Source organism: Engraulis encrasicolus, chromosome 14, assembly GCF_034702125.1.
Source record: "Engraulis encrasicolus isolate BLACKSEA-1 chromosome 14, IST_EnEncr_1.0, whole genome shotgun sequence".
In the NCBI taxonomy this organism is placed as follows: domain Eukaryota; kingdom Metazoa; phylum Chordata; class Actinopteri; order Clupeiformes; family Engraulidae; genus Engraulis; species Engraulis encrasicolus.
Genome location: NC_085870.1, coordinates 43,192,478 through 43,220,270, shown reverse-complemented (window position 1 = coordinate 43,220,270; position 27,793 = coordinate 43,192,478). Strand labels below are relative to the sequence as shown.

Sequence of the window (27,793 nt, the reverse complement as noted above, 5' to 3'; positions counted from 1 at the left end):
AAAATATAAAATTGCTGCATTGCACTTGCTTTGCTTGACAGTCAGCCCAACTGAATAATACTGTTAAAAGTAAACAAAACAAAAACCAAAAAGTATTCAAAAAACATGAATGGCATGAGACATACTGCACTGTGTACACAATCACTGCCTACCTACTACCCTGGCAGCCAGTATCATTGTCAACCCATGAGCCAGAGCCAAATGTCAACCAATTTGGAGTTGTGTGGAGTGTGAGAAGTGCTCCTGGCAGGCAGAGAATAAAAGAAGAGCCATAATGCTTATAGGCCTAGTTCTATGCCAGTTGTGTCGTGTGTACATTGGGATTTAGTGTATGTTGTTCTGTACAAGGTCCAACTTACTGTGAGTAGTTTGCAGGCAGCAGGTAGCCTAGACTTGTGTGATATTTCAGCTGTGCGCCTATGACAAATGTGTGTGGTTACCTCAAAGACATTCCTCAGTTCTCTCCATTTGCTCTGATGGCGCAGTTTACATACTTGCCATCCCGCCTGGACTGAAGCAAACCAATCACAGCATTTATAATTTCGTGAGACGTGACGTATAATTCCGTCCTACACATGCGCATTTAACATTTAGAAAAACCCCGCCTCACAAATCTGATGGCTCCTGGAAGATGGCGGCAGACCTCGAGCTGCTAGCAGCAGTTTTCTATTATGCGGAGGTAGACAACAAAGTTGTCAGTAACATTGTAGGATCATTGGACAGCGAGATTGTACATAAAGGTCTTGGCACATCTGAAAGCCTATTTGTTGCATATCACGTCGCTGGTAGGCCTGGGAGATTGAGCAATGCAAGCGACGTTATTGCTACCGTTAGTAAAAGCCAAATCGGACTTCCATGAGCGACTGCAAGAGGCTAACAAGCTAATCAGCTAGCTTTGTTTGCTAAGTGTATAGAAAGCGTGTTAGCTAGTTAGCTACATAGATGAGACAGTGAACTAGTCGTATTTATACTATTAAAGTAACTTTTTATTCCCACTTTAGGTGTAATATTGACTCAGATGACTCCCATGTCCTGTCATTTGTGTAAGGGGTTTGAAGTCGTCACGCGCCTTTGTCTCCTCTGCCGCACAGGAGTTTTAATGTAGAAAGTGTCACTAGTATGATGTCCCAGAGTCCGACTGTAGCAACAAGAATACCAGGACCTCCACCAGTCGCGGGACCCGACAACGCAGTGGGTCTTCCTAATCAAGGCAGGGCCGACACCGTTGTCACCGGACCGGGAACCTCTGTGTATCAAACTTTGAATGGAGACAACGTGAACTGTCAGACTAAGGTGAGCGGTGTCGCTCCTGCTGCTACACCGCTGTCAGGTATCCGCAACGTGAACATATCTAGCAACCCTGCAGCTGCTGCTCCGGTAGTTAGCAACGGACTTGGAATGGCTGACGGTAACACAAACGTCAACGTTATTGCCTCAAGCCCCAACATGGTTATTCGTACACCCACAAACATGCAGAACTCTGTTCCATCGCCAAATTTAGGTAGCGGTACTACTTCGTTAACTATAAGGCCGCCCGTGCAAATGGGGACTCCTGGCGCCGTCTCGAATGGGAATCAAGTCACAACGACGACCCAGATTGTCACCACTTCACAAGGAACTTTACAGAGTCCGCATTTGCAAACTATTACGAGGACTGTGTCCCCGGGAGCAGCTGCTGCTATTGCTCCGGCAAATGTCAGTCCGAGCGGTGCCCGGGCGATAGCGCCACAGGTGTTTGCTTCCAGGCTGCCTCAGCCCGGAGCCACTCAGCCAACTAATGTCCAGAATCTTCAGCTACCACCAGGTAATATATAAAAAACGGCAACACCTCCCCCGCTTTCACTGTCAAATGTACATTGCATACACTCATCGCAGCCCTTTACTTAACTCCTTTACCACACTCATTTGTCATGCTAACAAGGACATCACTGACTGTTTTAACCTTTACTTTTATTACTAAACACTCATTAACTCTTCAACGTCTTCAATGACTGCTCATAGGCACGTGTCTGCGATGGCTGCTTATAAGCACGAGTGTGGCATGATCACTTGGGGGGGGGGGGAATGATGTCACTGAAGTGCAAGTACCGCCCTGATGGGTAGACACATGGTACCTAAGTGCCAAATACATTAATGTGACGGGGAATTTTGGCTCACATGCCCTGTTTTGACAATACTTCAAATAATGAAGGTGTAATTTGACAGTTGTAATCTGTCCTTTGAATAGAGCACAACTTGGGGGGGGGTTCTGTATCAAAGTCATGGTGTGTGTTTCTTTCCCTGGTTGTTGTTCCCCAGGCTGGGCATGGTGCTTGTCTGTGTCAAATTCAAGGTGTGTGTGTGTGTGTATGTGCGTGTGTGTGTGTGTGTGTGTGTGTGTGTGTTTTTGATGGCTGTTGTTCCCTAGGCATGGTGCTCGTTCGCAGCCAGACTGGCCAGCTTCTGATGATGCACCAGCAGACCCTGGCTCAGATGCAGGCCCAGGCCAAGACTCAGAGCGCCATGGCTCCACGACCCAGCACGCCCACCAGTTCTGCAACAGTCAAGGTACACAACATGCAAGCTCTTATCTATCTCCTTGGAGTAAAGGCCCTGTCAGCAGGCGCTCAGTATATCTCTTGTCTGAAGGATAACTAACACTGGACATTTTGCATAAGGTCACTCACTGCTGAGTGCTGGTGTTGGTGCTTAGGTAAAGGAGTAGACACCCGTGTCTAGACCAACTGGGCCATTGAAGCTAATGAACTTACTTACGGTGTTATTATTGTTGAAGCCACTGGCTCTCTTATTCCTGTCAGACAGAAAGAAGAGCAGGTCATTTATAAAGTATATTCTATTTTATCTGACATCCGTAGTCTATTTATATCTTTTTCTGTTCTGTAAACTATTTTTTTTAACATTAGTGATGAATCCTGTCATGATGGGACCAGGTAGTGCGTCCTATCATTGCACAGTTATGATAGGGCCCAGAACTTTTATCCAATCCAATCGCGTTCTGTTCTTTTTGAAGCGACATGATTCTATCACCCTCCATTACAATTGTGCTGGTCATACACCTCCACACTCATATACTAAACACTATCTTACCCTGCAAAACAAAACATGGGATTAAGAGGTGGTGTCTGTAACACTTTGAACCAGACACATAAGTAGGGTAAAGCCTGGTGATGGTGTATTGGAGGTATGGCAATACCCCACCGGTGGGAAAAGAATAGGTTAAAGGGAACTACCAGTACCAGCTCTAAGCTTTGGTCTAAATATAAACTGAAGTTAAGTTGCCCGTCCGACACCTCGCCAGTCAAAGATCACTGAGGCTGATCCTATTATTTCTGAGCCTGAACTTTGCATTGTTTGTCAGTGGTCTGGCATGCATGTTTACTTGATGCACTGTGTTTTTTTCCTTCTGATTTACTGTGTTTCTACACAATATGCCTTTCAAACGTTGGGCTGCCTGCCTATCGGTAATAAGTGCTGTACAGCCTAGGCGAGAAACTTGCTGGGTGAAAAACTTGCTGTTATGTATGTCAAGTGCCTGAGCTGCATTGCATGTTGCTTTGCTAGCTTTGCTAGCTTTTCTAGCTTGTCAGATGTTCCCATCGCTGGCCTGATTTAATATGATATAAAGTGACCAAATACAGAGCTGTGATGCAGTGTGTTGCATACTATTCATGAAAAAAATGAACAGGAAATGAGGCTGATGAACACAGCAATGTTTTGGGACCTGTGACCTCACTTGACCCCTGAATTAGCTCTGTATAGAACTAACTTTAATGGTTCTATAAGAACTGTTCAGACTGTAATGAAGATGGTTCTGATATGTAGCAAGATACTATTGGTGCTTTTCAACAAATTGATTTCACACGCGCTAGTAATTTGGCACATTTGTATTTTAACATGTAGGCAACTGCATGCAAACTCTGTTTTGATTCAGTGTTTTATTGCAGTACCAGGCTTGACCACAAACCTAAACAATACTCTACTCTGATTTTGTTTTTGAAGGCTGCCCCTAATTTTCATAGCCAGATCAAATATTTCAATTGCATTTTTAAACTGAAGTACAAAGGCGACCCTATCACTTGTTCTTTTCTTTCCTCTGTTGCCAACAAGTTTCAGGCCTGAGCAGATAACCTAGGGGGATGTTGCTTGTGTTATGGTTTTGGCATTTCATTCAAACCTTCAACGCTTTTCTGCTGGATCTGGGTCAAGTGCCTTAAAACAGTCCTGATGGGCTGCAGCAGTTGCTTCCAAACTTCAGAGAGTATCGCACCCCATGAGTAACTTTGTCTGCCTTACTGAGTATGCCCTAAACAACGGATAACGTGCTGTAACAATGAATATTCAGTATTTGCTCAAATATTGCGTCATTCTTATAATTTTAGCACAAGTAGAATGGCAAAAGTCAATTAGGTTGTATGGGGAAATGTTAAATGTTGCCTTTCAGCAACCTTTCCTTTCAGCAACCTGTCTGCTTGTTCTTAATTGTTTGCAATCTTAATTGTTGCTTGGCTGATGAGAACCGCGGCTCTGTTCACAAAGTTATTTTACGTGCTCTGCAAAATTGATCCCTAAGGCATCTCTTAGCCCACTTTAGCAACCATGCCACTACAGCAAGTCGTACACTAATTGAGTTGATCACAATCAGTTCAATGACAGTTGACAAGGTTTTTTTTCCCCTTTCTTTTCTTTTCAGTTTTTTTTTTGTATTTTGTGGCCTGGTTAGTATTGAGCCTTAAGTGGTGAAATATCTTTGTAGCCTAGCTAAGTTCAGCTCAACTTTGTCAAATGTTTCAATCCCTAAAAAAGCCATGTAATTCTCTAGCTTGTGTTAAGCATTTTAATATTTTGTGGGAAAACATGCAGCCTTTGCCCAGAACACTTATTGTCAAAGGTCAGAAAAATGTTTTGGCCAAAAGCAGCCGCAGTAAGAGACATAAATAAGTTACGTAGAAAGTTTCTCAAGTTAATCTGCAAGCCAAAACAAAGAGAGAGAAAAATAATAAACTGGACTTCACACCTATACTGTTACACTGACTTGGTGGTGGTTATGACCTGGTCAGTCCGGGTCGAAGCATGCATCTGATGGCTTTACTCTCTCTCTCTCTCTCTCTCTCTCTCTCTCTCTCTCTCTCTCTGTCTCTGTCTCTGTCTCTGTCTCTGTCTCTCTATCTCTATCTCTATCTCTATCTCTATCTCTATCTCTATCTCTCTCTAGGCTCCTGGAACCCCCGTGGTAGCCCGGCCGGTGACGGTAGCGGTGACCAAGCAGGGCTCCCCCACTCCTAGCCCTGCTCCGGTGACCACCGCCCTCCAGAGGCCACCTGTCCTACAGGTAGGCCACCAGTCTTCAATCACGTTGTCGTCCTACCAGTGTTAATTTCGTCAAGCAGGACAATGACGAAAGTCGACGTCAACGCCCCTTTTTGATTTTCGTCATTTAGACTTAGGCTAAGACTAAATAGGACTAAATATGCCTAAGACTATGACTAAATATGCCGAAGACTAAAATTGATTTTCGTCATTGTGACTAAGACCAAATTTTTAAAAAGCTGACAAAATTAAAACTGCGTCCTCCTCATGTGTGGGAAAAGGTTGTCGATGTGTTTTTTGGGGAGAACAATAGAAATTAATCTCACAAAATATCTCAATAGTCTCCTTCCTGTGCATTCCTAGTAGAAGTGAAGTAGAGAATTCATACATTTGAGTCTGATTTGTTAGTAGATAAAGTGAAGGAAGTATTTAATCATGATTGTGTGTGTGTGTGTGTGCGCAGCAGCATCCTGTGATGGGTGCCGCCGGGGCGACAGTGACTCCCTCTCTGGGGACGACGGTGCAGCAGACGACCCCTCAGAGGACCGCTGTGGTACCCAACAGGGTCTCAGTCACCCCGGTAACGCATCTGTAGAGGGCGTGGCGTGTACACCGTGACTTGAGGAAGATGCATAAGTGCTGAAACACACTAGTCATGAATAAAATCAGCATGCAAAAGGCTTGTTATTGCCAGAGACTGCAGGAGCAATTGAAGATCACTGGGGCTAAAGTCGTATGTCTGAGGACTCCTTCTGCATCCTCGTGTGTTCAACTGATATCGGAAAAGCCTTAAATCCTGAAATGTCTGTGTGCCTTGCTGTGCTGCTCTATTTAAAGGGGGATTGTTTTCTTTGTGCATGGGAGTTTGAGACAGGAGGGGATATGTCAGTATTGATTTGGCGTCATAAACTGCAAAGACAATTGTTCCGCTTGGAGCAGGCGTCATTCTTAAATACTTAAACTGTGAGGGTGCATTATAAGCTGCAAAAATGCTCTGTAGAGCTGAGCTAGCTTCATAGTTGATGCTAATCCAGTGACACTGCAAAAAATGATTGCCAAGCGTGTTTCTGACTGCTTTAATTGGCCTCAACGTCTTATATCATACAGTAGTCCACAGCAGATAGAAGTGATGGTAATTACATAACAATGTATTATTAGTAACAATTATGTAATATCAGAATGTGTTGATTTGTATTATTTCAGGAGACGATGGAGAATGTAAAGAAGTGTAAGAACTTTTTGTCGACGCTGATCAAGCTGGCGTGCAGTGGGAAACAGTCCACTGAGACGGCGGCCAATGTAAAAGACCTCGTGAGGAAACTCCTGGTGAGTGCCACGGACTGGAGTACCAGACAGACATTTTTAGCCAGACTTTTAATTAATTCACTCATTTAATTATTTAATTTCCGTCTCCTATCCCTCACATATCAACTGGCACATGAAATATGTACTTAGTCGGTAGAGAGGGCCTTCATAATTTCTTTTTACGTCACCACTGAACTAGTTTTTTTTAAACTGGTAGCTCAAGTAAATGTTTAACAATGTGTGACTGAATTATCCTCTCTGATTAATTCTATAGCACCCATTTGTTTTTATTTTTTATTTTTTAAAAGTACAACATGAGTAGTTGTGAGAGGCGTGCATTTCTTCAGTGCATCACAGTGGTAGAATTTTCTCAGCGTTTCACCACAGATGTGAAATCTTGTATGAAATCTTCACTTGAACAATGGTGACACATGGTCATGAAATGTAAATACTTTGAACTGGATGCTGAAGTTCATGCTTCATGTTTCATTAAATTTGTGCTCTTCACATGCTCGCATTGAATAGGAGGGGAAGGTCGAACCTGAAGACTTCACCAGTCGGTTGTACCGGGAGCTGAACTCCTCACCCCAACCTTACCTTGTGCCTTTTCTCAAGGTAAGACTTGTATTCTTCTTCTTGCCTGTTGTTGGTTTCTCCTTTACACTCTCAGCTGGGAACCTCTGATGTACATGAAACTGGCGTTCATGTTTCCTGCCTAAAGCATGCCACAGTGGGCTCATGTGAAGGCAAGATGCAATTGTTCCCTTCAGCAGGGGTGCCCTCAGGCACACCTTGACTTGGCAAACGAGAACATCAACTGTATTACGCAGACAGCTGCTGAAGGGCCTGCATGGGGGAAATACTGACTACTGACTTGGTTTCTGTTACCATATACAGGGGTTGGACAAAATAACTGAGACACCTGTCATTTTAGTGTGGGAAGTTGCATGGCTCAAGTGGACCAGCCTGTTGGCCAATCTTCATTAATGGCACATTGCACCAATAAAGTGAAGTGTGAAGGTTCAATTAGCAGGGTGAGAGCACAGTTTTGCTCAAAATTTTGCAATGCTCACAACATTATGGACGACATGTCAGAGTTCAAAAAGGAGAAATTCTTGGTACGTGTGTAACTGTTGCATCCTTGACCGAGACGGCAAGTCTTTGTAATGTATCAAGAGCCGCAGTATCCAAGGTAATGTCTGCATACCACCAATAAGGATGAACCACATCCAACAGGATTAACTGGTGGATGCAAGAGGAACTAAATGACACTAAAATGACAGGTGTCTCAGTTATTTTGTCCAACCACTGTATGTCCTGTCCTTTAGACTGCATACATCTGCATATGGATGGGAGTATAGAGGACTTTGGCTTAAAATAAAATAAAATAGAATGAATATAAATGAAGAGTTTCATTGCAACGGTGTATGTCCATTTTTTGAGAAATTTTGGAAAATTGACATTTTTGGAAAATTGACATTACCCATCATGTTCATTCACAACATTTTTTCATCAGAGTATTTCTTGAGCTAATTGAAAGCCAAAGACACATGTTTTGAAAATTGTTGATATTATTATCAACCTTTGGGTCATAAAAGATGTTAAAAATGAGGTAACTGATAACCAAATGCAGGATATCTGCCGTAATACTGCCAAACAGCTTCAATCAGTTGGAAAAATAAATTGGCATGAACATATGGAACCCGATAGGTACAATACTTGATCAACAATAATCAATTAAATGTACATGAAATAGTAATATTATTAGGTAGTTTTACACAGAACTATCAGGCATACTTTTTAAAACACCTTTTACAAAGCAACGTAGGCCTATTATGACAGCCGTCTTTGACCGCTTGTCTCCAGCTGTCGGCCCGATTTTTGGCATGGCCGTAAAATTAGCATCACTAACTCGCAGCTCGCCGTTTTCGCAGGTTTCGCACCCACCTCCTGGACCAATCGTTATCTATTCCTTTAATACAGTCTGGTGCTCTCTCGTCATTTCTTCGTAAAACCACAGTCACTTGTTTTGCTATACGTCGCTTTTTGCGCAAAATACGTTTTACATAGGTTTAAAATATGTTCTCAAAATATTTTGACGACAAGAATTCGCACATAAATGAAAGCACGTCTGAACAGTCATTTCTAATAATAAAATGCAAAAGTCAAAAACTGATGTTTACACCGTTTTGCAAATAAGCTCTTCAAATGCTACAAAACAAAGAGTAAACAATGATGGCAAATGATGGATTATATCTATCAAAAACCTGTACAGTTATAAAGCAGTGGTAGAGCAATGCAAGTGTATCCACACAGTCATACTGTGTTTCTGTGTGAACGTGCATGCATGCGATGCGTGTATGTGTGTGTGTGCGTGTGTATGTCTATCTGCGTGTTTCTCTGTCTTTTCCCCCATCCAGAGAAGTCTTCCCGCCCTGCGCCAGCTGACCCCCGACTCGGCTGCCTTCATCCAGCAGAGCCAAGGCCTGACGCCGGCCCCCTCTGCATCAGCAGTCTCCCAGGCTGTATCCGTACCCAGCCCCACCCCGACCCTCACCGCAGCCTCCACTGTTGTGGGCACCACTGCCAGCCTCACCCCCACACGACCCCACATCCAACCAACCACACTGGTAATGCAGACACTGCCTGACACACCCACGTACTCTGTGATATCAGACAGATTCTGGACAATAAGCTGATTTGACACCTCCCCTTGAGTTGAGTTTTACCTTTTCCCTGTACTTCCAGCCTTTCTCTTATTCTGGTGAATGTGATTTGACTTCTAGCTGCAAGCTAGCAATTATTATTGAATTCTATGGTACCAGCTAGCTGTTAGCCGTTACCATACGATTCCATTAGTTTAGTTTAGTTTAGTTTTATTTGATAGGGACTAGAGATGTCCCGATCCAGGTTTTTGCACTTCCGATCCGATACCGATATTTTATTTCACTTCCGATCCGATACCGGCCGATACCGATACCCAGCGGCGTGGAACAGGGGGGGAAAACCCTGACTCATTCTTAGGGCCCAAACCACTGGGGGGGCCCACCGGGGGCCCTCCCATGGAAAATATTTCTTCCTTCATTTTTCTAAAACATTATTTTAAAAATAATGTCAATACATGTTGGTAATTTATGTGATTCTAATGTTCTCTGGAAATACATCTGTTGAATTGGATATACTAGCGTGCAAATCGGCTATATTCTATATCAGACACCCCCATTATCACGCATTGGTTTAGTCCGCCCTCTCGCGGACTTTTGATTGTACAATATGCGGAATCAACATTCACTCACGTCATTATTAGGCATTAAACGCAGCAGCCGGTTAGCAATGAAATACTTCTAAAACACCAGGCTTTCACAAAAAGAATAGAAAGGCAAGAGAGACAGGGGAAACAAAATGAAGGAAAGCAACCGCAGCTGATTTCGTGCAAGAAAGGTGAGCCCAAATGTCAAAATTACAGTCTACAAAGTAGGATACCTAACTGGTTATCCCATTCCCATTCCGTGTGGCCTTCTGTGATAGCCGATGTCAAAGGAAAAAAATAATCTCATTTTGTTGGCTATCATTGTGATAGAACCCATATTTGTCTTTGATAGGCCTATATTCATAACAAGTGTCCCAAAATACCAACATGGGTCGATGTTGGTTCAAATATCCAAATGATAGCAAAGCTATTTGTAAAATGAATCCCACTCAATTTCAGAAAATGTCACGAACGTGAAGATGCCCCCTGTCGCAGCAGGTGCAAATGGTGTGAACTTGAGAGAAGGTGAGCCTATTCTAGCTAATCGTATAGCTAGTCTTGAAGAAAAGCAGTTTCTCAACCGGGTGCAATGCTGCCCGCCGTGGTCATCAAATTTGCAGATTGATTCTGTCCTCGTAACGATATTAATCGACGTCATGTTCATCAGTTGCCAATGTCAAGGTGACGGTGCGAACAGCTGTCAGTCTTGAACCTTCATTCTGCTTTTATTTTGCGGTCTCAACACTGTCGATAGGAAAGCTCTGGTTACTTGGCCATGTCTCTGACCATCTGACAACGCCCGTTATAGCTGAAGTGTGGTAAAATAATGACGAGATTTTGACGGGGCACCAGTCTGCGTTTTGAATGTTGCTGACGCCATTCTAATCTGCGCAAAGCGCAAGAGATGAGCCTGTTTGCATAGCACAAGAAAAGAGGCAGAGTAGCCTACCTACCTCCGTGCTGAGCAGGTAGCCTATCTGCATTGAGTGCTCATGAAAATTACAACAAGGTAGGCTACTGTGAAATAGTTACTGGCCAATTTAAATCTGAAATTATATGCAGTAGCCTAATAAATAATGATTTCAAAGAAATAAATAACCTAGGCTATAGCCTAACTAGGTTCGGGGTGCCCTGACTTTAAAAGGTTGTGCGTCATCAAATCCAAACAGCGATACTTTTGTTCTATTTACTCTGCTTTACCGCAGGTTTTAAGCGACATTTCGAAGTCAGCTTCTACCAGTAGCCTATAGGTCACAGCTGATTCTCTTTTCCTTGCTCTCCCAAACACTGATACGGGCAAACGTGACGTGCGTGCGGGGCAGTGCAAGTGAACGAATGTGCACGCGAGCGCCTGTGTTTCTTTTCAGCGATGCACATTGAAGAAAGTTCAGTTCAACATATCAATGTCTCGTGTGTCCATAGTGCACCAAATAGTAGGCTGGAAGCATTGTGAAGAGAGATTTATCAGTCTCTCTCCTCCCCCTCACACCATAGTGATGAAGTGATGAAAAGTCATCCCTATGGATAGCCTACTTTTCATAACTGGTAATGTGAAAGATTAAGACATCTTATATTTTTATTATGTCTATTATGTCATATGATTGAAGATGAGAATGATTCAAGTGAAGGAGAGGAAAGCATAGAGGGGTATTCTGAGGAAGGCAAGAAGGATGACAATATCAGGAGGTAGGCGCGCGCGCGGGGGGAGGGAGGGTTGGGTAGGTTGGGGTGTGTGTAGGGGGGCCCATGGAAGAGGTTGTTCCTAGGGCCCCAAATTTGGTGCTACGCCCCTGCCGATACCGGCCTATCGGAGTATTTAAATTGAAAGTTATTTAGCCTACTTACTTTCTTGTCACACTCATGGTGAAAAGGGGTTTACTCTTGATAACAACTATCCAGCTGAATTAGGTGAATTTGAGTAATAGCCTACACAATGGTTTGTACTGAGAAACCTGTTAAATACAAATTAGGCAAAATAATACTCAATTAACTGCACAAACAAAAATGCCACCAGTGCTCTACTCTTGAACCAGATTCCAAGGAAACCATTGAAAATCCATCAGTGCAAATAATATTCTAAACTGTAAGTGAATGCTTATTCAAGCAGTTTAAGTATTCATCTGTTTTCCACGCAAAGGTGGATTTTTTTTGTAGGCTGCCAGCATGTTGACAATTCAGAACGAGTTTACATTTAACATAGACAAAAAAGTAGGCCTAAAGAAAATTCCAAGACACACAGTAGGCTAGTAGGCCCTCTCATATGCCCAAAGTAGCCTAAGATCCTCCATCATTATGCCATAGCCTAATACAGCCTAGATTAATGCCAATAAACAACAATCACAACTAAACAACTGCTGCAAATTAATCAAAATGGAATTAGATAAATAGCTAAAATAAATCATAAACTAATTTGGACACAACCACTGTCCAGTAGGCTACTATAATATTTATTTACTCAGGTCAGTGGACACAATAATATTTAACAATACCATTTTCTACCGTATGCTTTTGCTCCTCCATGTGAATTAGCACATCCTTAATTTAACATCTGCTTAGCATTGTAGCAAGACGGCATTGTCCATGAAACACACACACTCACACGCATACACACTCACATGTCGTGGGACAGAAAGGGAGCAGTAACTTTAGTGGCTGGGCAACAAACAAACTTTGGGGGATGAGAGGAAGCGGTGCCTCGGAGAGAAGCATGTGAAATCTGAATGTTCAGTGTTTGTAGCCAAACATTAGTGCTTGTTACTGAAATGCCATCTGAAACGCAGGCAGAGTGGCATGAAGCGCGCAATTCTGTGTGTCTGGACTGTTCACGGACACTCAGGACAGTTTAAAGCTTTTTGAAACCACAGACTGAAAAACTTACGTTGCCTGCACTTGTGAGAGCCGAATGAGAGCTAAGCAGTTGCTCCCACGTGTGTGCTGACGAGAGCTGAAGGTGTGCTGGAAAATGCGGACCGGAGTTTCAGAACAACCACAGTAAAAACTGGAATGGATTGCGGTTGAGCCGGAAAACACGGACCGGACTTTGAAAAAAATGGATTCTGGATCGGATTTTGGATCGGATTTTTCCGTGCTTGCCGATCCGATCCCGATACATATTTTTTTCCTATATCGGCGGCCGATCCGATCCAGATATCGGATCGGGACATCCCTAGTAGGGACAGATACATAGCATGTAGGTTGCATCAGCATTTATAGCTAATTTCCAATGCCCGTCCCTAGAAGGGCTTTTAAAACAATACACGAACAGCAAAACCAATAAAACAGTATTATCATATTATCAACAGCCTATTCAATCATTCAGTCCAATCATTCATCCTTAAAATATATCAGTAAAATTTAAAATGGGTGTTTATTAATCCATCCATCTTCATACATTCACTAAACATCATACTTATATTTGCCTACCATTCCTACAACTGTCCTGCACATATTGTAATGGCTTTTTTACACACACACACAAACACACATGAAATCAACTTGGCCAACCCCCCACACACATACACACCAAATCAACTGACTAGACTGACCAAAGACAGATTTGCGGTGCGGTACCCTACAGTTGCATGCTACAGTGCTCCTGGTGGACCGCCCAGCAACCTTTGTTGGTTGGATGTTATCACAAAGCATCTAAAGCATCCGATTCCATGGTGTATACTAGCTTTGAGGTAGAATTTGCCCTGCCAGAGAATGACTGGAAGTACAGGAGAAAGGTAAAACACAATGTCAAGGGGGGTGTAAAATCTGATTAAAAAACAAAACAAAAAAACAAACAAACAAAAAAAACGGTGTGGCATCACTGTAAGGCTGACTACCTACCTGTCTGTGTTTGCGTGTGTTCAGAGTAACCAAACCTGCCGGGCAAGCCGGCAAAGTGGCGGGCTTGGTTGTGGAAATGGTTTCCATCACGGAATGAGTAGAATGAATGTAGACAGCGGACGTTAATTGTCGCGGTGTTGTATGTTGTTACTTTGAGGCTGATAAGTGTTGCAGGTACCACGGAGTGGTGGAGCTCAGACGATTTGCTGTGATTAAAAGTGTCAGTCGGTACTATTGTGAGGTGATGAAGGAAACGGCTCATTTATAACAATGAATTTTGTATAGAATAGAAAGCTGCAAACAAAGTAGAATAAGAAATGGAAACTGATCAGAAAAAACCTGTCAGATAATGACCGACATTAACAACATATGGTTAGACAAAATAAGCAATGGCACGTGATTTTTTTTTCGGGTAGATGTGTTGAAACACCAGTGAAACTAGTCATGCCTTGGCTTGGACCTTTTCCATAGTGCAAAAGTGCATGGAAGTGTGTGCGTGTGCGTGTGTGTGTGTGTGTGCGGTGTGCGCGCTCTCGTGTGTGCAGTGTTTCCCATCCGTTGAAGAAACCGAAATGTAGTAGAAACCGTAGCATGGTAGTAGAAACCGAAATGTCACTAGCTGTTCTTGCTGGTGTGTTAACGGGACACATTAGCGTGCATCTAAAAATGACACTGAAGCCTAAATGTGGAAATGGTTTCCATTTCGGAATTAGGAGAATGAATGCAGACAGCGGACGTTAATTGTTGCGGTGTTGTATGTTGTTACTTTGAGGATGATTAGTGTTGTGGCGTGCTACAGATACCACAGAGTGGTGGTGCTCAGACAATTTGCTGTGATTGAAACTGTCAGTCAGTACTATTGTGAAGTGATAAAGGAAACAGCTCTCATTTATAGCAAGGAATGTTGTTCATAGAAAGCCACAAACAATGTATGCCAAGAAATCGAAACAAATCAGGAAAAACCTGTTCGATAATGACTAACATTAACACATGGTTAAACAAAATAAGCCATGGCACTTTGTGTTTTTAGTGTAAATGTGTGGAAACTCCAGTGAAACTAGACATGCCTTGGCTTGGACCTTTCCCATAGCACCTTTCAAAAGTGCATGGAAGTGTGTGTGCGGGTGTGCACGCTTAAAAAAAATAAATAAAAATAAAATCATGCCATTCAATACAGTTTGATTATGATGTCAACTGAACGAGACGAATGAGAAGGCAGATTAATGATAATTAACCTTTTTTATGTTGATGATCACGATTATTATTGCCCTAGTTGTGTAGTTAACAGAAACCATTTTTATTCAACTAAATATTATTAGTTCAAGATGTTCTGCAAAGTTGAATTTTCAAGAATTTGTTTGTACAGAACATGTTTGAGTTTCCAAAGACAGATGTCATCACTGCTATGTTTTGAACATTACATTTCCTCACTCTCTGTGAAATATTATAAGATTGATTTACTTTTCCCAATGTTCTTGCTTTGTCCCAAAATATTTTTTGCTCATTGAGGTACAATTTATTTGAACATTTTTTACATTTACTCAACCTTTGTAAGGTCACTGCTATTATGAGCACAACTGTGTGCATTTAATAAATACATGACTTGACTAGGGATGCAATCGATTAATCGACTTTAATCGATCAATGCATTAATCGATTAAAAAAACATTAATCGCAATTAATCGACAATTCAACTGACAAGAGACCCAGGTGAAATGGGCATGTGAAGAGTGTGTGTGAAGAGGGTTGTGAAGAGTGGGAATATTTAAATCACCTTTGGATTAAAGAATTGAAATATAATTAATTTAAATGTGGTATTTTATCTCAATTTTTAATTAAAATTTTTAGATTTAGTAGTTTTTTTTTTTCGAGAAACATTGAGATTTCGGGGGGGAAAACACTGCTTATCAATTAAACGTAAGTCGATCAATAAGGCTATCAACTAATGATTAATGAATTAATAGATAATTTGCATCCCTAGACTTGACTTATTTGTGTGACCCTTAGGTCCTGAGGTCTCCCCAACCGGGCGCCATCCGCAAACCATCGCAGGTGTCCCTGACTACGACCCCAATGGTGACCCTGAGGGCTCAGCCACAGAGCCGAGTGCTCGTGGGGCCGCCCTCTAAGCTGATCTCAGGTCAGTGTATGTGCACACCACACGCCGTTCCTACACTCAAGTGATGTTGGCAGTTTAGCCGCTCATAAGCTGCAGCACATGAGTGTATGCATGTGCGTGTGCACGTGTGTATCCATGGTGTAAACTGCTAAGAGATCGTGTGTGTGTGTGTGTGTGTGTGTGTGTGTGTGTGTGTGTGTGTGTGTGGGGGCGGGGGGTGGGGGGGCTGCTTGCCTCACAGCTGCAAGATACACTGTTCCACGGCTTTAGCATAGTTGTCAACAGTTTGCTGGCTATGTGCTGGACAAAAACATTTTCAGATTTTCAGTTAAGCATGGGAATTAAAGAAAAGACCAGGCTCAGATATCTCATGCATGTTTGCATCTTCGTCCACCAACCAGTGTCTTCTGCAAGGACATCACGTTACATCACGTTACATCACGTTACATCATGTTACTAGGGCTGGGCAATATGACGATATATATCGTTATCGTGATATAAAAGTGTATATCGTGACCTTTCTCCTATATCGTTTATATCTTGATAGCAATTTTATTAATTTTATACTTTTATACAATTAAATATCATTTAATTACATTTCATGGTGTCACAATACACACTATACGTTAATGTAACTGTAAAAATAAGAATAAAAAGATCCATTTTCAAGAAAAAAGTAAAGAGCAAATAAAGAGAATAACTGAGAACGTATGTAATTGTACTATATCGTGATGTATATCGTTATCGTGATATAAAGTAATCCATATCGTGATATGGTTTTTTTTCCATATTGCCCAGACCTACATGTTACATCACATTACTTTACATTACATTACATTGCATTTGGCAGATACTTTTTAACCAAAGCGAGTCACAATTGAGAACATCATCATAGCCAACATCACTTTTTTAAGTACATAAGCACAGAGTTAATTGGAGTACACATACACATCATGTATGTACACATCACATATTTTAACCACCCATCCCTTCTCCACTCTCCCTCTCCCTGTCTTCTCTCTCCTGTGGCCGCAGCATCCAAAGGCAAACCCGGGGACAGCGTTGGAGGCACATTCAAGTGAGTACGCCCATTTAAGCGCCCTCGTAAACCTAATAGTGGTGCTGCTCCACCTGCCCTCGGACAGTAGATGGCTGTCAGTAAAGTTTAATTGGACCTGGCGACAGGTCACTGGAATAATGTGGACCTTCCGCTTTTATAGTTCTGCCTCTCAGAGTCTCTGTGGCGTATCATCATCTCAGTGGCCATTACGCCGTAAGGAGAGGTTCTGTCCGTGTGTCAAGGTGCCAGATAGATATTGGTTTTCATTTTGTGTGATTTTATTGATGGTTGTAATAAGAGTTACTAGCTTGCAGACCAAAAACTCTGCGATGCTCGACTGGAAGTTTTATTTTAACAATGTTATGATGGCGCTCTGTGTCCAAATGAGCAATGTTTCTGTGTTTGTCCAAGGGCAGTAGGGCTGGTAAAATAATAATCGAAGTTCGAATATTATTCGAATATGGGAAAAATATGTATATTCGAACGTGAGAATGAATATTCGAATCATTTACAAAATATTGCGCAGGGCAGCGCGCGCATTAATTGTTCATGGTGCGTCCCTTACTGGCCTGTGTATAGCTGCTACAGTCACATGTCACAACAAGGAAGCAAGGACTGCGAGTTGCTTTGTTGATAGAGCGAGCGTAATATTCGTGCAGATTGTTTTGACATTTGAGTTCTTATTGCTGTTCGAACCGCATTGTAAGAAGTTGTCGTCTCTCGTGAATGACTTACAACGTGGAGCTCTACACCCCCACCCCAAACTATGCACGGAATAAAAGTGAGCCAAATGATAAAGTGGTATGGAAGCTGGCGAGGTGTGAGTTAGCACCATGAAGTCGCTATATAGCTTTTTGTAGCTACAGATAAGCGACTGGTCTTCACATTTTTTGCACCGTCCGCCACAAATGCTGGCTTAAGGCGACAAGAGGCAGTCAGGAAATGCTTGAATTGGGAACGAGATGCGCGAGACCAAAGCAGGCGGCATCAAGGAGTTTGTCAAAGCAGCAATGGAATCAAGCGTGGTACAGCCCAATGTTAGTTGGAGAGGTTGGGTGACGCTAGTGTGTGTGTGTGTTGGAGCGTGTGTGGGTGAGTGAGAGAGCGGGAGCGCGCATCCGCGAAGGTGCCGTTGTGAAAGACTATCTGGGTCTCCCGTACCAACTCCAGGTGATAGAAACACAGCGTTTGGTCAAAACGTAATTTCTAGCAATCCTGGTCTGAATGAATACGCATTAAATTAAGAGTGACATTTACTTACGACCAAACAACATTGCTTCTAACATCTGCAGTCGCCAGTTACGGACCAAGATAGTCTTTCACACCGTGTTTGCCTGATTATCATCGACGTTCAAAGTGTTGCGCCACTAGGAGGGCACAGCCTGGCTAGTGCCGTGTGTCTACTTTCCCACTTCGAGTTTGTTGTTCGTATCTATTCGATCTCCAGCACAAAATAAACAGGTAGAACGACATGCAATAGACTTTCCCCCACTGTCTAAAGTGTCTATTCCGTGCCCATTGCTCGTTTTTTTGTGTGATTTTCTCCGCTGGGAAAATATTAATTAATTAATAATAATATTCGAATATATTCGATATTCGGACCATATTTTAAGACCCATATTCGAATTTAATTTCTGGGGAATGTTACCACCTTAAAGGGCAGTACCAGTAAGCAACTGGCCAATCGCTCTTGATGTACCAAGATTCACCTAGAGCCCCATTTCCAGTTTCAGTGATACCGAAACCAGTTCCCCATAATCAGGAACCAGAGATAAAGAATCCTTTTTGGAAGATAAAATGCTTTTAAGATCGGTCCAAGTTATCCACTCACTTAAAACGTCAACTCCTTTTAGTACCATAACTTGGATGAGGAATAAGAACTTAACTTCATTTTCATATTAATAGAAAGAGTGCATATAAAAGATGAAGTGTATATATAAAGAATGTGCTTACTGTACTGTGCTGTGCTGACTGTACACAAATTTTCAAAAGTGTTGAAAACGTGTATAAATATATTGATTGATTGATATTCTTCTTGTAGGGACGATGACGACATTAACGACGTGGCCTCGATGGCGGGGGTGAACCTGTCGGAGGAGAGCGCGCGCATCATGGCCACCAACTCTGAGCTGGTGGGCACCGTCATGCGCTCCTGCAAGGACGAGGCCTTCCTGCACACGGCCATGCTCACGCGCAGGATCATGGAGATAGGTACGCTACACAAGTGCTGATGGACTAAAGTGAGGTGAAGTGAAGTGAAAGCCCAACTGGGAAACTCCCAACTCCCATTGTCATTGTGACACAGCACTCCACAGCACACAAGTGTTCACTGCACACTGCACACAACAAAATTGCATATATGCCTCACCCATGCAAGGGGGCAGGCCCCAATGGCGCCCCAAGGGAGCAGTGCGGTGGGTTGGCACCATGCTCAGGGTACCTCAGTCATGGAGGAGGATGGAGTAGAGCACTGGTTGATTACTCTCCCCCCACCATCCTGGCGGGTCGGGAGTCAAGTCCGACACTCTAACCGCTTACCCATGACTATCCATAAAGCCACACTGTACAACATTTTACATTACATTACACTGTAATGACACGCTGCCATGCTCACCTGCAGGTCTATGGAGATACTCTCGATACTGAGAAAGAAGTGCTGGATAAAATGAATAGTGGATGACAGACGTTTATGACTTAGGCATAATTTGTGTTTGTGCCTGAGTTTATCATAGAAAAAGGTTTTCAAAAGGATGACTGCTTTGCCCTTGTAGCCTTTCCTTGTTCTTCCATCTTTGTACTTTCTGTGTAGAGGTTCCATGTTTCCTGTAGCTGTGGATAAAATGGTAACACTTTAGAATACAGCTTTATAAACACTTTATTATCATTTAATAATACTTAACATTTAACAAAGCATTTACAAATGTTTGTGAATGAGTAATAAGCAAACTATGACTGCACAATGGAGTGGGAATCAACTCCTACTGTGTGAGATTTATGTGGTTTAATGCCTCCTGGTCCTCGGAGGAGAAACTTCCAGGACCGATGTGACTGCGCTGTGTCTGCTGAGTTAACATTATTTCTTGCCCATTTCTAAACATTTGTTAGCATTTTGTTTATAATTAGTTCATTATTTATAAGTTGTTTATAAAGCTGTGAATAGGTATAGTAAGGTCGCCATATTCCGTCCACTTCACTGATCACTTCACTGAAAACGTGATAATATCACTATTTCAAATACTATTTAATTATGCTATCGTATATTTTTGGATAGCGGCAACTGTGTAGATGAGGTAATGAGCAATATTAGCTAACATTGGTAGCCCTTTCTATCGTAATTTGGCGACAACGTCCAGCATGTCCACAATCTAGTTTCAGCACAATTCACCGGCGAAAGGCTCCCAATTCCGCCCGCTTGATTTCAGGTCACGTCGGTATTTCCGTTACTGTTTATTATTCCTTCATGGCATTTTGCTGATTTCGTTCACACTTGTAGTCCTGGCTTCACCGATGCAGGAACTGTGATTAGTTTGGTCGTTACTGTGGAAACGGTTGAATAATTTTGGTCCTAAAGCGAAACAGGGAAGCGGCCAGGGCGAGTTTTTAGCCAGAATGTCGTTGTGAAATTAAAGTTCCATGCTGCCGTTACGACACCATTCATTACAATGCTGTTTATGGCCGTTTGACTTGGTTTTAAATATCATCACGTTTCAAATTGTAAGCATACAAACTCCGTATCATGTCGATATCCATTCCTGACTTAAATAGTGGATACATAAGTAACTATCATCACTTATAAGTAGGCGGGCGGAATTGGGAGACGGGCGGAATTAGGCGACTTGGCTATAGTTATTCTAAAGTGTTAACGATACAATATTTGGCTAGGTGTAATATAATACAAAGCTGCTTCCATTAAGAGGCTCGCTTCAAAAAGCATAATGAGTCATTTCACATGCATTGGAATGACAAAAGGGTGGAGTAGGAATGTGAGAAATGTCTTCTCTTCCATGCGCAGGGAAGAAACATGGCATCTCGGAGCTGGGTCCCGACTTGGTGACGTTCGTGTCCCACGCCACGCAGCACCGGCTCTCCAGCCTCCTGGAGAAGGTGTCGGTCGCGGCCCAGCACAAGAACTTCAACTTCAAGGTCAGGAAGGGGCGAATGGGTTCACCTGATGGGGCTTTGGTTGCAGCATTCTTTCCTAGTCTGTTGCCAGTGTTGTGACTTTGTAATTGTTTTACCATCCATTTAGTAGCAATTAGTTTGTAGTACCATCCATTTAGTTGTAACACTTTGTAACACTCCAAGTGTGTGTGTGTGTGTGTGTGTGTGTGTGTGCGCTAAAGTCTGATTGCAATTGGTTTTTGACACTGTGTTCATGTGCGTGTCCATCCAGGAGGGGGATCACTATGAGCAGGCCAGTGACGTGCGGCTGCAGCTGAAATTCTTTGAGCAACTGGACCAGATGGAGAAGCAGAGGAAAGAGGAGCAGGAGAGAGAGATACTCATGAAGGCAGCTAAGGTGAGACGACATGGTACCCCAGATACCCACACCATCAACACAATACACCTAAACCTACTTACAGTCACGGAAGAGCAGGAGAGAGAAGGTAGCCATTGAGGAGGCACAGTACCCTGCATACTCACTCCATCAACACAATATTGTAACTAGAAATGCACTCAGAGAGTGCAGACCTCGTCCAAGGAAGCTGCTTCATGGAATATTTGACTGTTACACCCTATTTTTATTTAAGTCTTTCTGCCTTCTGTTTGAGTTAGACACATTCGAACTGTCCCACAATTCAATTTGTGGTCACTAGGGGCGTCTAGATTTCTTGGCTAGCAATGCTGAAGAAGCTTTTAAAAATTCTGGCTCTGATTTTTTATCCGGATTGCCAGCAAAATTAATCACTTATTCCTTTGGTAATTTCCAACAACTCCACAAAGTTTCATCCCAAAAACGTTTTGGGTTATCCTGCTGACAAACAAACAGACAAACCAACGCGACTGAAAACATAACCTCCTTGGCGGAGGTAATAATTATATACAGCCAAGGAGGAGCAAGAGAGAGAGATATTTATGAAAGCAGCCAAGGTGAGGAGACACCATCACATCACACCATCAACGCCACCAACAGACCATGCAGTCAACACAATATGCCTAAACCTAACTATAGCCAAGGAGGAGCAGGAGAGATTCTCATGTCACCTAAGATGAGACTGCTTCAAACCATGAACGCCTCACATACCTACAACACAACACACCTAAAGCTCATTATATGCAGTCAGTGAGGAGCAGGAGAGAGAGGGTTATGAAATCAGCTTAGGTGAGGAGACTCACTACACCCACATTACCAACACAATAATTATATGCCGCCAATGAGGAGCAGGAGATACTGAAAGCAGTACACCATCAACGCAACACAGACCCACACTTCAACTCACTTGTATACAGTCAAGTGACTCTTTTCCACTGCCGGTAGGCCTACAGCTTGACACAGCACAACTCGGCTGCCGTTTTTTTTGCTTTACGTTTGAGCTCTGTCGTGCCTATTCGAAAAGCAAAAAGTGTTGGCCGAGTCGAGCTGTAGGTCTACCAGAAAACCAGCAGTGGAAAATAGGCAAAGGAGGAGCAGGAGATGGAAATACTCATGAAAGAAGCTAAGGAGAGGAGGAAGCCCAAACCATCCTCCCAGATTAACACAGTACAAACCATCAATCACCGGCCATCTTAACTGAGACATCAACACACTACAAAAAAGTAACCAAACCTGACACTTGGGCAAGTTACCACATCTGCATGAAAGGGTTAAGAATAAGACATCCTGCCATGCATTGGTTTTACCTTAGCCCATGACCAACATGATGCCAATACCTAGTTAATTTACCAAGCACTGAAGGCTAACACTGATTGGAATGGGATGAGTGGTTGAAACAGGCATCTGGTATGCCGTTGGTACAGGAGTGCTTTTCTCAGGCGGTGCACACCAACCAACACAGAGAAGGCCTGGTGGTTGGTAGCTAAGTGGAAACATGTTGGTTGTTTTTGTTAATGAACATTGATCAAGCCAGATTTTTTAAAAGCTTTTCAACTGCACTGAGAGAATGCCTCGGATTTATCATCTTCCAGCACCTCCAAAAAGGGACTTCTAGATTAAAACTGATGTCCTCCAAACTTTTTTCTCTTAGTTGGCATCGTTCCCATTGTGGTTTCTAGCATGTGGGTACTTAAACTATAGTCAACTGTTTGAATGACAAATAACACTTGATTATGCAACTGTTCCTCAATTCTGTTGGGTTATCAGGATTTTTTTGGTTTTCTAAGTATTTTTCTTTGCCAAGTTTTAATTTGTCCCTGCCTGTGGGTTTGGTCAGAGAGAGTTTATGGGTAGTACGAGAGAGGAATCTCGCTACTTTTTCCGGGTGGTACTGTCCACTAAGTGGCGCCATCCAGACAGCGCAGAGGAGCGCCAAGGAGCGCAGAGGCTGTTGAAATGAATGGGGTCCCATGGAGCTCAACCACAATGCTGCAATTGCTTTGGGAGAGAATTGGTATCATCGTTTCATTTTATTTTTCCAAAAGGCAGCATAGATTATCCTTTCAAACAGCAGTTAGTTTGAATGTTTAAACTTGCTGGATCTTTGTAAAATACGTCTTTATTGTCAATATGACGTCACGAGTGGCTTCACACACTGCGTTTGGATTGGGCGGCCGGCTGCATTGCTGTGATCACGACGGCCGTAAAGCAATTTTGTTAGCAAGATGCTAGCGGAGCCTGACTCATAAATGCCAAAGCTGTAGGAAATAAGAAGGACATAACTCCCAGGTTATTGTACATTTCATTGAAATCCACATTGGTTTCTCCGAACTTACAGTAATATTGTCAAGTTTCAGCAGACAGCGAGCACAATTGTCAGTTATTAGCGCCAGCCTTATGAGCTCTGCTGTCTCGACAGCGCTCCCTAGGTGAACTGCAGGCACGGGTTTGAGGGCGAGATTCAACACTGTATGTAAACCCACTGTGGTTTGGTCTTGAAACCTATTTCTTATATGCAAAGCTATCAAATAGTGACTCCCTGTGGTCAGCATTTGAAATTGCAGTTTTTGGTCCTGACTTCACTTTGTCAGTTGTAGTAATGAATACAGCATTATAACTATTCATACTTTGTTTTATTCCAGTCTCGAGCGCGACAAGAGGACCCTGAACAACTGCGATTAAAACAGAAAGCCAAAGAGGTAAAAACAAACAGCATATGTTGTTTCATCTGTTTCAAGCTGAGTGAGCAAGTTTCAGATTTTTTTATCCTGTGAATACTCTTCTTCGATATCTTGAAGCTTTATAGCCTGAAGCCGCATAGCAATGAAGTTACCAAAGGTATGTAAGTGTATGATATATGTATGTTATATTATTATATAAGTGTAAGAAATCTAGGTTACTAGGTTACTAGGGTAATCAGTAGGAGGGTCAATGACGTTTTAGTTGAAGCACATGTCAGAGTGGTACGGCTAGTACCACTGTTATATGGATTAAATGTTTTTTGTCTTGTTTTAATGGATTACCTGAGAAGCAAGTTTATTGCAGTACATTAATTAACAATTACTAATTATTTTATGTGCATTAGCCCATAAAAAAACACAGATAAAATGAAACCAGTAAGGCTTTTTAACACGTTTGCCCTTGTTAAAGTTCAGTATCTGGTTAACTTCTCCCAGAGTGATGAGCGCTCAATAGTCAAGTCATTCAGGCCACACTTTTACACCTTCATGCTAAAGGATGGGTACGTGGCCTGAGGTTTAGATAATAATATAGCCTGCTAGATATGCCAACGGCATAGGCAAGGAGGGCATAGGCGACATGCTTCATGGCTCTCGTCTTTGAACAGTTCATACATCGTCACTGCTGAATGTTGACAGAAAAAAGTGTTTTGCCCTCCGTCGGCTGTGGGCTGGAAAATTGAGTTTAAACTGGCGTCGCTCCACTGAGTTTGCATCTTATGTGAAGGGAAAGGATTTTGTTATAGTGTTTGTGTATGTTAGTGTGTACGTGTTTCAATACGTTTACGCTTCCACTTGCTTTGGCATTTACTATGCTTGTGTGAGCAGTGATCTTTTACAATTCTGATCATGTTCACATTTGTGTGTGTGGGTGTGTCTGCATGTATTTGTGGTCGCATACGCTCACATGCACTTGGGGCTCTTTTGATGTGGAGCTACGTTAATATTTACTGTGACAGTGTGTATGGGTCGGCCTTTACAATTCTGTGTGTGTATCTCTGTCTTGTGCGTGCGTGTTTGTTTGTGTGTGTGTTTGCGTGCGTGCGTGCATGTGTGCCTGTTGGTGCGCGTGCGTTTGTGTGTGTGTGTGTGTGTGTGTGTGCGTGTGCCTGTCTGCACTGTGTGCGTGCGTGCGTGTGTGTGTGAATGTGTGCACGTTGCGTGTGTCTGCGTGTGCGTGTTCTGTGTGCGTGTTCTGTGTGCGTGTTCTGTGTGTGTGTGTGTGTCTGCGTGTGTGTCTGCGTGTGTGTCTGCGTGTGTGTTGCGTACGTGTTGCGTGCGTGTTGCGTGCGTGTTGCGTGCGTGTTGCGTGCATGCGTGTGTAACAGATGCAGCAGCAGGAGCTGGCGGAGATCAGGCAGAGGGACGCCAACCTGACTGCTCTGGCCGCCATCGGGCCCAGGAAGCGGAAGAAGATGGACTCTCCAGGCAGCGCTGGGGCTGCTGAGGTGAGGAACACACACACACACACACACACACACACACACACACACACACACACACACACACACACACACACACACACACACACACACACACACACACACACTCGCGCACTCACACTCGCACTCGCACTCACACTCGCACTCTCGCACTCTCGCACTCTCGCACTCACTCACTCACTCACTCACTCACTCACTCACTGACACAGGCACACACACACACACACACACACACACACACACACACACCAATTCAACGCAAGCCAAACCATTTAGAAATTACGGCATAAGCTGCTCTGATCTCCGATCTATCAAAGGTGCACTCTTTAACATTTTTCATAGTTTATTTCCAGAATATACAAATGTACCCTTTACTTACCCTATACTTATCACCACTTTCTAAGTATTCATTATGACTGGGAAAATTGCACTGAACTAAATTACACTTTTCCTACATAAAAAGGGGGGAATATTCTTCATTGTCCGTCATTTTGAATTTCCAGAAGTAGACATTTTTAGCTGCATTACTCACTGTACTTTGGTCATACTAGTAAGTATTATTTTTTTAATTTAGTAAATATTCATGAAAAGATCAAATTTGGTAATAGGCAGCGTAGTTGCAATACCTGCTCTGGCCACCATCCTACACAGTGCACATTTGAACATCATCTCTCTGTGTGTCCGTGTCTCTCTGTCAGGCCTCGTCCTCGGCGAGTTCCAGCTCAGGTCCTTCCAGGCAGTACACGCGCCAGCGCATCACGCGCATCAACCTCAGGGACCTGCTCAACTGCCTGGAGAGCGAACGCTCCACCAGCCGCTCGCAGCTGCTCTACCGCGCCCTCCTCAAGTAGCCTCCACCATCTCCCACGACTACCACCTCCTCCTGCTGTTCCTCCTGCGCCCTCCTCAAGTAGCCTCCACCACCTCTCGTCACCACCACCACCTCCTGCTGTTCCTCCTCCATCCCCTCCTGCGCCCATTATCTACTGTGCTCTCCTCGAGTAGCCTCCACCACCTCTCGTCACCACCACCTCCTGCTGTTCCTCTCCCAGCTCCTCCTGCGCCCATTATCTACTGTGCTCTCCTCGAGTAGCCTCCACCACCTCCCACCATCGCCACCTCCCCCTGCTGTTCCTCCTGCGTCCACTATCTATTGCGCCCACCACCTCCTCCTCCTCCTCCTCCTCCTCCTCCACGCCTAACGCCTCTTCCTCCTGTTCCTCCACCAGTTGCTCTCAGCTACTTTACTGCGCCCCCCTCAAGCAGCCATCACCACCACCTCCTCCTGTTACTCCTCCAGCTCCTCCTGTGCTCTCCTCAAGTAGCCATCACCTCCTCCTCCTCCTCCTCCTCCTCCTCCTCCAGCTCCTCCTGCACCCACTATCTACCGCACCCTGCTCAAGTACCCTCCTCCACCATCTCCACCTCCTCCTGTTCTACCTCCCGCCACTCCAAGCTGTCGTGCTTCTCCTTAAGGATCCTCCATACTGACCCCCATCATCCCCTCCTACTGACCTGACGACCCTTATGTTTCATCCCCTCCACCAGCCGCTGACAGCTGCGGCACCGTGCTCTCCTCAAATAGCCCAGACCCCAACCTCCTCCTGCTCTCCCTCTTCCTCCTCCTGCTCTCCTTCTTCCTCCTCCTGCTCCCCCTCTTCCTCCTCCTGCTCTCCTTCTTCCTCCTCCTGCTCCCCCTCTTCCTCCTCTTTCTCTTCCTGTTTTTTGTTGTCCTTCTTTTCTCCGCCTCTCCCCCCCACCATCTTCTGTGACCACCTGAAGTAGCATCCACCCTCATGCCTGCTGTACCCCATCATCACCTCCTCCACCTGCTCCTCTTTCTTGTTTTCTTGTCCTGCCGCTCCCCCCACTCCCCACTTTTCCTCCCTCCTCCTTCTCCTTCCTTTCCATCACCCACCGTCTCCTTTTTCTCCTCCTCCTCCTCCTCCTCCTCCTCCTCTTCCTCCACCCATAGCTCTTACTCTTCACACCACTCTTCCCCGTTCGCCATCTCGGTCATAGGAAAAACTGCATCAGACCACTGGCGAGGAAGAGAGAGATTAGGTTTTTAAAAGTTATATATTTTACCGTTTTTTTTTGTTTTTGTTTTTAATTATTGATTTGTTTTTTGTTTATTTTGCATACTACAGCCCAGGGATTTTTTTTCTCTCGTAAAAAAAAGTAATAAAAATATGCAAAAATCA

The 27,793-nt window shown here is 43.5% G+C and overlaps 1 protein-coding gene across 2 annotated transcripts; it reads left to right on the top strand.

Moving 5' to 3' along the window:
* The first annotated feature begins 594 nt into the window (after positions 1 to 594).
* LOC134462668 (transcription initiation factor TFIID subunit 4-like) lies at positions 595 to 27,793 on the top strand. Of its 2 annotated transcripts, none has more exons than XM_063215810.1 (15): positions 595 to 1,804; positions 2,408 to 2,547; positions 5,213 to 5,329; positions 5,774 to 5,887; positions 6,511 to 6,633; positions 7,138 to 7,227; positions 9,033 to 9,242; positions 15,704 to 15,836; positions 16,851 to 16,893; positions 18,917 to 19,086; positions 20,888 to 21,018; positions 21,269 to 21,394; positions 24,052 to 24,108; positions 25,476 to 25,595; positions 26,288 to 27,793. In XM_063215810.1, the coding sequence occupies exons 1-15, from the start codon at positions 1,120 to 1,122 to the stop codon at positions 26,438 to 26,440; spliced, it is 2,412 nt and encodes an 803-aa protein (XP_063071880.1). In that variant the 5' UTR covers positions 595 to 1,119; the 3' UTR covers positions 26,441 to 27,793. The 2 variants fall into 2 exon arrangements, with proteins under 2 accessions (XP_063071880.1, XP_063071879.1); XM_063215809.1 differs by having other exon boundaries at positions 596 to 1,804; positions 5,771 to 5,887.

What these genes read in the sequence shown, in the direction of transcription:
- LOC134462668 (XM_063215809.1), top strand. Translation starts at nt 1,120, where the DNA reads ATGATGTCCCAGAGTCCGACTGTAGCAACAAGAATACCAGGACCTCCA. An exon ending in ACAGGGTCTCAGTCACCCCG is followed by an intron (nt 5,888 to 6,510) that starts GTAACGCATCTG and finishes GTATTATTTCAG; the next exon opens with GAGACGATGGAGAATGTAAA. An exon ending in GCGCAGGATCATGGAGATAG is followed by an intron (nt 19,087 to 20,887) that starts GTACGCTACACA and finishes TTCCATGCGCAG; the next exon opens with GGAAGAAACATGGCATCTCG.